Raw genomic sequence first — 10,990 nt, forward strand, 5'->3', positions numbered from 1 at the left:
GCTGCAATGTATCATGCTGTCGCTGGGTTAAATCTGCGTGGTTTGGGCCAACCGAATCCTCGCCAGACGATCGGTCCAATAAGGACTCTTCGTGGAGGTCACCTCCTGGTGTTCCTCGTATCCATCTGCAACTGGTACAAATAAAAGACAAAAGAAACGTTTTAAATAAAGAACTGTAAAAAGCTTTATTGGTGTTTTTGAATACAGTGTTCTCCCAGACTGAACGAAAATAACAGGTAACTGTTCTCGTTCTAATAAGAAGAAGAAGAATAAGAATTTCGTCGTAGCACTGAAGACTTCAAGTTACTTCGACTGGAGCTGGAGACAAACTGAAAGAGCCCTCCGAATCGTCTGTCACAAAAGGGGGTTTTTAAGTCCTTAATTTGATGTCGACTATTATATGTATACAAATGTAAATACATATCCCCTGAGTTCTCGTTACTCCATATAATTATGAAACGTCTTCCATGTCGATATGGCCTTAACAAAGGCGTTCTTTTATTTACTATGTAAGGTATTATTATTTGGGGTGTGTTTTCCCCTTTGCAATGGATTGAAGTTGATGAATAAAACTTCACACATTCGTAGGTACAATGGTAACACCAGCTACAGGGTTAAGTGTGAGGCACTAAGCCTGTAAGGGCTGGGTTTTCCCGGCTTGGGAACCCCAGTAGGTCGCTAAGGACCAAAACCGGGTTAAGGTCTGGTGATTAGCATATGCTGATTTCTTGAAAATCACTCGTATTTATACATTTGAGTTCCTACTCACAAAGTAGTGGAGGCAATTCTTAAGACAATCGGACAATAGCAGATTGATAATATTTTAATAATTAATCGTAAATTATTATTACTTTCATTGACCATATAAGGTAAAGAGCGATGCGCACAGTACGCTGATTGGCCAGGGCCCTAGCTAGCGTACGGCTACACGTTTTTCTTTTATTCCGAAATCAGTCTTCAGTCGGCTGGCCGACTGAACGCCTTTGCGGTTGAAAGGCCTTCTTCTATTTTGAGGTGTTTTGAGAAAGATCAGCGAAAAGATGTGTTTCTCTGTTTTATCGACTACGAAAAAGCGTTTGATCGAGTAAAACACACAGAACTCGCAGAAACCTTAACACAACATGGTATAGACCATAACACTGTAGCATTTATTAAAAAACTATATTGGGATCAAATGGCGTCGATCAAAATAGACAATCGTCTGACAGCAGAATTGCCAATAAAAAGAGGAGTTCGTCAGGGCTGTGTACTTTCTCCACTGTTATTAAATATATATTCCGAAAAGATCTTTCAAAATGCCCTCGAAAATATTGAAGAAGGAATAAAAATCAACGGAGAATACGTAAACAACTTAAGATACGCAGACGACACCGTCATTATTGCGGACAGTGCTGAGGGTTTACAACGACTTTTGAATGTCATAACCAGATAGGGAGATAGCTTGGGACTAAATATAAACACAAATAAAACAAAAGTAATGGTTGTTACACGTGCACCAAATGTCGGCATTAATATTTGTATCTATAACAAACATATAGAACCAGTACAAAGATTTCAGTATCTTGGTTGTTGGATAACAAACGATCTTGACCACGAGGTCGAAATACGTGCTCGTATAGAATATGCTAGGTCCGCATTTCAACGAATGAAAAAATTCCTAATAAACTCTACGTTATCGTTGGATATCCGACACCAATTTGTAAAAACGTTTATTTATTCCATATTGCTATATGGAGTGGAAGCATGGACTCTCGGAATTACAAGTATGAGGCGTATAGAAGCCTTTGAGATGTGGGTTTTTCGAAGGATGCTGAAGATCTCTTGGACAGAGCACGTGACCAACAACGAGGTGCTAAGAAGAATGGGTACTGAGAGAGAACTTCTAAATATTGTAAAACACAGAAAAACGAGTTATCTAGGACATATTTACAGAGGAGAAAAATACAACTTTCTACGACTTTTAATGGAAGGGAAAGTGGAAGGAAGAAGAGGTCCAGGAAGAAGAAAATGCTCCTGGTTAAAGAATGTAAGAGACTGGACAGGCATGGACACACATTCGATACTAAGAACAGCTCAAGATAGACAGCAATTTGCTGTAGTTATAGCCAATCTTCAGTAATGGAGAAGGCACCTTAAGAAGAAGAGGAATAAAGAATATCTTCAGCTACTAGTATATAATTATTGTTGAGATATGATGGCTTTTTAATTCGATCACGATTTCTTAGGTTATATCGTTCTCCTTCTTCTGTGACTTCAACTTATCTACAGATTCGTTATCATCATCTTCTTCGCCATTCTGTGAGATTCTTTCATCATCGATTTCATTTTATTCTAATTAAGAATTAGGTATATCATCATAGTCATTTTTAGAATTTTCTGAGATAAATAGGGGGGTATTATCTTGTAGAGACAATTAAACTCGTTCCTTAAAATCAGTTTAGTCTTTCCAAAAATTTAACATATCTTTGCAAGATTACCTTATTCTCTTCCTTAACCCAAATTCTTCATCTTTCTTGTCGATAATAACCAATCAAATAGCCTTTGATTGCCTTTTTCTCCATTTTCTTTCTTGTTTGCTCTGGAACATGTGCATTAGCTGTTCTATCCATAGCTGATGTGGACTTTTCTCTTTCACCATTGACTTTCCTGTTCGATTCAGGATATAAATTGCTGTACCAACTAGTTCTGGCCATTTCAACAATGGCACAATTTTCTCGTTCACTAGAACCATTTTGCTCAGGTGTGTACAGAGCGGTTAACCTTTGAGTGATGCCGTGTTCTCTTGAAATCATTCTGACGTCTTCATTGTCGAATTCTCCACCATTATCTTCCTTAAACTTATGTCCTTAAGTTTTAGCATGATCGATCATAGTGTACAAAACAATTTTTGCTTCTGATTTTTCCCGTAACTGGTATTAATAACGGAATTTGGAGTAAAAATCTTTAAATACAATCATATACCTAAATTCCTTGTAAGACATTTCAAATGGACCACTGATTCATTTCTATTTGTTGTTTTTTGCATCCAGCCACTTGCTTGATGTAATCAGTCCATCTGGTTTGAGGTTTTCCTCTACTTCATTATTTCACATATGTCAGTTGATATTAATTCTTCAGGTGAAGCTACAGCATCTTTTGTACCAAAAGGAGACTTTACGATAAATGCAGGGCTCACATTCGTATCTTTCAAGCTTAATATTTATCTTAAGGTCACTCTTTAGCTTTGCTTGCACATGTTTCACATCTTGATCATGTCCCCATCGCTGATAATACAGCTGCAGCAAGGAACTAGCATTATCTTCTTCAATGTTGATCTCTTTCAATCTTTCTTGTTGTGAAATCATTGTTTCAATGGCACATTTGAATGAAGTGCCTCTTACTTCTCTTGTTCCAGTAATAACAATTTATTTATTAATTTCTAGTTGACAGTGTGTAACAGTAGATGTGAAAACACAGTTTGGATTTTTGTCTTGAGTTGCTAATACTGAGAACAGATTTTTATAAATTTGAGGAACGTACTAGACATCACTGCGTTTAATGATTCGTTCTTTATGATTAGAAGTGAATTATTTTACTTCAATAGTTCCTTTTCCTAGTGCTTTAAGAACATCTTTGCCAGATGCTTTAATATTATTAAATTTAATATTAGGATTGAAACTCTTCATAAGTGAAATGTTCAGAAAATCAAAAAAACTATTTGTTTATTGTCCATGTTTGTGGTTATGACAATTTTTTTTCTGATAGATTGGTAGTTCTGGATACTAAAAATAAATATAAAATTAAAACATTATGTGCTTATTTTATAAAAAACAGGTTTATTCAATGGACTAAACGCGTTTTGATCGACCGGTATTGACCAAACTTCTTTTGAATAAACTATGGGGACAAATCCTCTTTTGATTAATTATGTAAATAGGTATAGGTCAAAAAATGAACTTACAAAACAATAAATTTGATATAAACAGCAATACCTTTATGACTTATGAGTACAAAATCAAAAGTTAAATGTATAAAATTCAAAACTCAATTACTTAGTAACAAAATATTCTGGTCAATTGGTCACATGTCTCTATTGTCAAACCATCAATCATCATTTTTATTTACAATATCAACCGCATATGCTTTTTCTGAAACTATCATCAGACTTATATTGTTAGCGTTTTCTTGGCTGAATTCTAGCTTTGTTTTTGGAGGTCGTCCAACAGCTATCCATTTTCTGCAAACTGTGACTCAATGTCCTTTCTTTTTACACTAATTGCAGAGACGATTGGATGTAGTGGGTTTGTTTGGTTTGTGGTAAGACACTAGAGCTTCCAATTTGTTAAGTATTATCTTACTGACAATCATTTTTAGTAAAATTTCTTTCGAATGTACAGCTGGTTAATAAAAAAACTGATATGGCTCTTAAAGCGTATTTTGTAGAAAATTGAGCAGTGTATTTTAATGGATAAATACTTATTATTTACATACTGTCATTGTCACTGACATACTAATGAAACCATTACTGGCACGTTTCCAGATGATGCTGTCATCCTTGCAGCCGACGAAAATCCAATTATAGCGTCTAACATTCCGCAGGTACAACTGAATAAAATCGAGACATGGTCTTACAAGTGGAGAATTAAAATGAATGAAAAAAAATCTGTCCAAGTGACTTTTACCTTGAGAAGAGCCCCGTGTCCCCCAGTTTCACTTAAGAATATCCAACTTCCCCAATCCTCTAGCACTAAATACCTAGGAATACATCTTGACTCAAAACTTACCTGGAAAGAACATATTCTTAAGAAGCGGAAACAAATTGACCTAAGAATGAAAGATCTAAACTGGTTAGTAGGCAGGAAATCGAAACTGAGCCTTGAAAACAAAATCCTTGTATACAAAACCGTCATAAAACATATCTGGACGTGTGGAATCCAACTCTGGAGATGTGCGAGAAAGTCAAACACAGCCATAATTCAAAGATGTCAATCAAAAATACTCCGAACGATAGCTGATGCACCTTGGTATGTGTCAAACCTAACACTTCATGAAGACCTAAGAATCCCGTTCGTACAGGATGTAATCACTAAATACAGCACGAAGCACCATGAAGCACTGGAATCACATAGTGATTACCCTTACTCCAACCTCTGCTAGAACACCAAGCCAATAGGAGACTCAAAAGGAACTGGCCAGTTGACCTGAAAAACGGTTAAAGTGGTCTTGTCACTGGAGAATACCTCACCACGCCAATAAGAGCCCCTTTATCCGCAGTCAGCAAATTAGCTTATAGAACTTTATTTGTGTTTTGATTGCTAAAGATTGTGTCATAATAAAAAAAACTGTCACTGCCAAATCTTAAAATTTGTCAGATAACTTATTATGTTCAACCTCAAAAAATGGCTCCACATGCTAGCAAAGAACTAAAAGCAAGAACTGTAACAAAATTAGAAGATGCTTGGTCAATATCTGCCGTAGCGAACCATTTTAACGTAATCAGAACAGTTTTTAATACTAATAAAAATGGAGAGAACAAGAAACTCTCGAAAGAAAGCAAGGTTCTGGAGGACCAAAAATGTCTACCACTCATAAAGATCGTACGCTTTAAGAGAGATTAGAAGAGAATCCTTTTGAAGATGCGAAAACTGCAAAAATTATGTCACAGTTTCCCAAAAGAAAAACAGCTTGGCGCAGAATGAAAGCATAGCATTTTAGGTACCGAACTGCAGCAAAAAAAACAGCCTCTTATACCACAACAGAAGCAATCAAGACTTATATTTGCTTTATACCATCAGCTACATAATCAAGATTTTTGGGACAGGGTAATATTTACAGATGAGAAAATTTTTCAACCTTCTAAAAAGGTCAAAATTGGGGTGTATAGATCAGATAATAATAGATTTAATCCTCTATATGTTGATAGATATCGAGCAATCGGGTTACATCAATCATATAGTCCACAAGTTTATCTAATAAAAAATTGTGTGTACAAGCTGAATCTAAAACAAAATGTACCTCATTAAGTGTCCCACAGTTCATTGCAGGATAAAGTGTCTCTTCATTTTGCATCATTTCTTCATCACTATTAACACCACTGGGCATTTTCCGGTTTTCAACTTCATTGATGGAATTCACCGCAATAAAACCTAATTCTTCAAATTCTTTGTTTTTATCAAATTTCTTCAGTTCTTCATCCAATAATCTAGATTTAACGAACTCCATAGTTACCTCAGCGTTTAATGTTTCTATTGCGGTAATTACAGCTTCATACTTTTCATTAAGGGTTAAAAGAAGATTACATACCTACTTTGTCTGATTCATCTATCTTACTACCTACACCTTCCAGTTCTCTTGTAATTTTGTCAAAATTCATAAAATGGTCTTGCAGTTTTTTATCTCTTTTACACTTCAAAGTCAATAGTCTCTTTTTTAATGTAAGCTTGGTAAATATACTTTTTATATACAAATACAAATACAAATACAATGTGAAAAGCCCTATCAATACTAAAGTTCAACATTGCTTGCTCTCTATCTCTTTTTGTTTTCATTTTGGATTGTGTTATAACAGATTTTTTACGAAGTTTAAACAAATTTTAATCTCCCATTCTTTTTTAGATGATGTCTGCGATCAAATCTGGACACGTTGCTTATTCAAGATTCGCGAGAATGGCCGAATTAGAAGAAATCAAGCAAGAAACAGAATTACTAAAGAAGAAGGTATCAGTAGAACGTAGTGGAGGTGGTCTTTAAATCGTACAAATTAAAAGACATGATTAAAAATCTTATTTACTGAAACGAAAGACATACTTATTTGAAAGGCAAACTTCTAGGTATTCTATTTTTGTCCCCGTGGTATAAATATTATAAAATTTCATCAAAAAGTTTTATGATATTATTTATTTAACATCTGCTATTAGTTGCATGGTATTTTAGATATGACAAAGGATTTCAGGTAAGGAAAACTATTCTTCCTTCGTATTTTATTTCCACCTTAAACGATTGTTCTTCAAATGTCGTATAGTTATCCAACACATATCGTATTAGTAATTGCAATAACATACAGGCTCTATAGCTATTAAATATATAGTACATCTACTATAAATGGCGATTAATTACTACCGTAATTAGCTTTAATTCTATTTAGCAAGTTCATTAAACTGCAACTGATCCACAAAAATAGAATACTAAAATTTTGTATTTTAATATCATATGAAAGCATGGTTGTAGATTAGACTTTTCGGAAAGTTTCATATCATTTCATTGATGATTCGATTCTTACTACTTTTGTATTACACAAAAAATACTCAGGAATAACGCGTCCTTTCCACACAACTTAAACTCTTATTCATAATTTATTTACTGTTCAGTGCATTGAAAATCAAGTTTTCTCGTTTTTAAAATATCTATCTGTAACTCTGCAAATATTCAAACTTTAACATAAAAATTTGAATAATGTGCTACCAACTTACACGGGTATTATGAGACATATGTGAATTTTTTCCGTTAAAATGTCCTTTCAGTCGGTGCGGTGACTCACTGGGCTGCCAGGCAGACTTCTAATGTAGTTTACTGCTTTATAGAATCACACGGCAGCTGCAGAAATATTTCGAACGCAGCAGTATAAAATACAAAGAGCCAGAAGTCACTACTGAAATCGAGTCAGCCGATAGATGTGATCTTACATCTCAGTGACCGCTTATTCATTCATTTCAAGACTCTAGAAAACCGGAATATAGTACACTGAAGTAAAGACATCGATACTTTGTTCCTAATAGACAGAGATGTAATATAATGTATACCTTAACAATTCACTTTCGTACATTAAAAACTAGATTATCAAAAACCACTGAACATCAGTTATCATCTAAGTATTTATTTCGAAACATTATTTATTGTATATACAACTTATAGAGTAATTTTTGTTGATTATTGTTTTAAATAAAACTATCCAAATCGTATATTTTTTTAATTTGAGATATTTGGCCCCCTTACAGCAAGTCCTGGTACCCACAACTTTCCTTACCTGCCTAAACGATCTGTCAGGTGATCAAACTATTGACTACTCGTTGTGGAAATGTACAAATAGAATAAACAGACCAACGCAACAGATTCCGCCGATTAGAAAAGAAGATGGAACGTGGCCACGTGACAAAAAACAAAAGGCAGATCTGTTCGCCTACTACCCTTAAAGAATTAACCAAAGTAATCAAAGACAATATCAATTCCAAAAATACTTTGAAATTTTACCTTCTTCTTCTTAAAGTGCCCTCTCCTCAATGGAGGTTGGCTACTACAATTTTAAACTCTTCTATATCTTCAGCTGTTCTTATTAGCTGTTCAAAATTTAGCCCTGTCCATTGTCGGATGTTTCTGAGCCACGATAGTCTTTTCCTTCCTAGGCCTCTCTTTCCCTCGATTTTTCCTTTCACTATAAGTTGGGCATATTGGTACTTATTATTTCTCAGTATGTGGCCTAGGTATGATGTTTTTCTAACTTTTACTGTGTTAAAAAGTTCTCTTTCCTTGCCTATTCTATGCGGCACTTCTTCGTTTGAGGTATGCGATGTCCATGAAATTTTGAGTATTCTCCGGTAGATCCACATTTCAAAGGCCTCCAATTTATTTACGGTTGATGTTTTAAGGGTCCACGTTTCAACTGCATATAGAAGAGTCGACCAGACGTAGGATTTTGATAAACGTAGTTGAATTTCGAGTTTTATTCGAGAATCACAAAGCAGTTTTTTTATTTTTTCGAAAGATTTTCTGGCCTGTTCTATTCTCGATCTTATTTCTAGATCAGGATTTAGGCTGCTATCGATCCAACATCCCAGGTACTTAAATCTATTGACCTGTTCTAAAATGTGCCCATTTATTGTGCAAGGTTGAGGTACGTTTTGGTTTTTTCGGATTGACATCACTTTGGTTTTTTTAATGTTTATTTTCATACCAAATTGCTCACAGGTCGAGTTGGTCTTGTCGATGAGTCGTTGTAGACCTAAGTCGGAATCCGCAATTAACACTGTATCATCGGCGTATCTGATACTGTTGATATTTACGCCATTCACATTGACTCCATCCTTGGAATCCTCCAATGCTTCTTTAAATAGAAACTCGGAGTAAAGATTAAACAGCAGAGGCGACAGAACACATCCCTGTCTAACTCCCCTCCTAATTTCTACTTCTGCGGATGTGGAACCTTCGATCCTAACTCTGGCGTTTTGGTTCCAGTACAAGTTTTTTAAGAATTTGATGTCTTTTCCATCTAAACCGACTTCTTGCAAACGTTCTAATAGTAGGTCGTGTCTTACTCTATTAAATGCTTTTTCGAAGTCTATAAAGCATATAAATATATCTTTCTGTTGGTCGTAGCATTTTTGGGCGAGAACTAGTAAACTGAACAGGGCTTCTCTCGTTCCCATGCCGGCTCTGAATCCAAACTGATCGTCTCCGATGATTGTTTCGCACTTTCTATAGATACGATTATGTACGATTTTTAGTAGGACTTTTACTGCATGACTCATAAGGCTTATCAGACGGAACTCATTGCAGTGTTGTGGGTTTGGCTTTTTTGGTAGTGGGATGAATATTGACTCCAGCCAATCTTGGGGTATTTTGCCTGTATCATAAATGCGATTGAATAAAAGGACAAATATTTCGATATTTTACCTAATAGGAGAAATACTGCAACAATTACCTAAGAAAGCCATTATAAAACTCACAAACCTTATAAATGCAGTATTCAGATTACAATATACAGAGTGGTCCAAAAGTCTTCTTCTTCTTCTTATGGTGCCTATCCGTTACGGATGTTGGACACTAACATGGCTATTCTGACTTTGTTGACTGCTGCCCTGAAAAGTCCGGTAGTGGTTAAGTTAAACCATTTTCGCAGGTTATGCAGCCAGGATATTCTTCTTCGTCCTGGACCTCTTTTCCCATGCACTTTACCTTGAATTTTGGTCCGAAGTAGGTTGTATCGTTGTTCATTGCGCATTATATGGTCCAGGTATTCTAGTTTGCGACGTTTTATGGTTATGACTAGTTCGCGCTCTTTACCCATTCTATGTAGTACTTCTTCGTTGGTAACTCTGTCTATCCAGGAAATCCTCAACATGCGTCTATAGCACCACATCTCAAATGCTTCGAGTCTCTTCAGTGATGCTTCAGTTAAGGTCCATGACTCCACGCCATATAGAAGAACGGAGAATAAGTAGCATTTTAGTAAACGAACATTTATTGTCAATTTTATATCGTGGCTGTTTTTTTCATTTTGACGAAAGCTGATCTTGCCTTCTCGTACCTTATCTTAATTTCCGTCGATTGGTCCCACTGTTCATTTAAGTTTGCACCCAGATAACAAAAGTTGGTGATTTGTGTTATAGGTTGTTGGTTAACTAGTAATTGACCAGGTGGTATCCTATTTTTGCTTATAACCATGTATTTGGTTTTTTTAATGCTAAAATCAAGCCCAAATTACTTCTGCCACCAGGGAGACAAGTGTCTGTACACCGTTAAGACTGTCTGCAAAAATGACAGTATCATCAGCGTATTTTATGTTGTTCAATCGTTCTCCGTTTATAAGTATTCCCTCGTCTATGTCCGTTAGTGCTAGGTTCATAATGTGCTCTGAATATGTATTGAACAATAATGGGGACAATATACATCCCTGTCGCACACCTCTGAAGCTGAATTGTGTGTTTGTCATGTATTCTTCACACTTTTTATATATTCTTTTATGTATAATTTTTTAAAAAGTTTTCAGGAGATGGCTCATAAGGCTTATTATTCGATAGTCTTCACCTTTTTTGGCATTGGGTTTTTTAGGGATTGTTATAAAAGTTTATCTTAGCCACTGTTGGGGTATTTTTCCACTTTGGTATATATTGTTGAAGATCAATGTAAGTCTTTTTACTTCGTCTTTATCCATAATTTTCAAAAATTCTGAGTAGAACTCGTCTGGTTCTGCGGCTTTTTCCTCCTTAATGTTGTTTATAGCAGCTTCTACTTCCGT

General features: G+C 35.5%; 1 protein-coding gene across 3 annotated transcripts in view; it reads left to right on the forward strand.

Moving 5' to 3' along the window:
* Gpo1 (glycerophosphate oxidase 1) overlaps positions 1-7,935 on the forward strand; it is a 156,058-nt gene extending 148,123 nt beyond the window's left edge. For all 3 annotated transcript variants that reach the window (XM_072543155.1, XM_072543152.1, XM_072543153.1), the window contains exon 13: positions 6,595-7,935. In XM_072543155.1, the coding sequence (XP_072399256.1) occupies positions 6,595-6,729 (135 nt within the window). In that variant the 3' untranslated portion in view covers positions 6,730-7,935. The remainder of the gene's footprint in view (positions 1-6,594) is intronic.
* Positions 7,936-10,990: the final 3,055 nt, after the last annotated feature.

The sequence above is a fragment of the Diabrotica undecimpunctata genome, chromosome 9 (genome assembly GCF_040954645.1).
Source record: "Diabrotica undecimpunctata isolate CICGRU chromosome 9, icDiaUnde3, whole genome shotgun sequence".
Taxonomy (NCBI): Eukaryota; Metazoa; Arthropoda; class Insecta; order Coleoptera; family Chrysomelidae; genus Diabrotica; species Diabrotica undecimpunctata.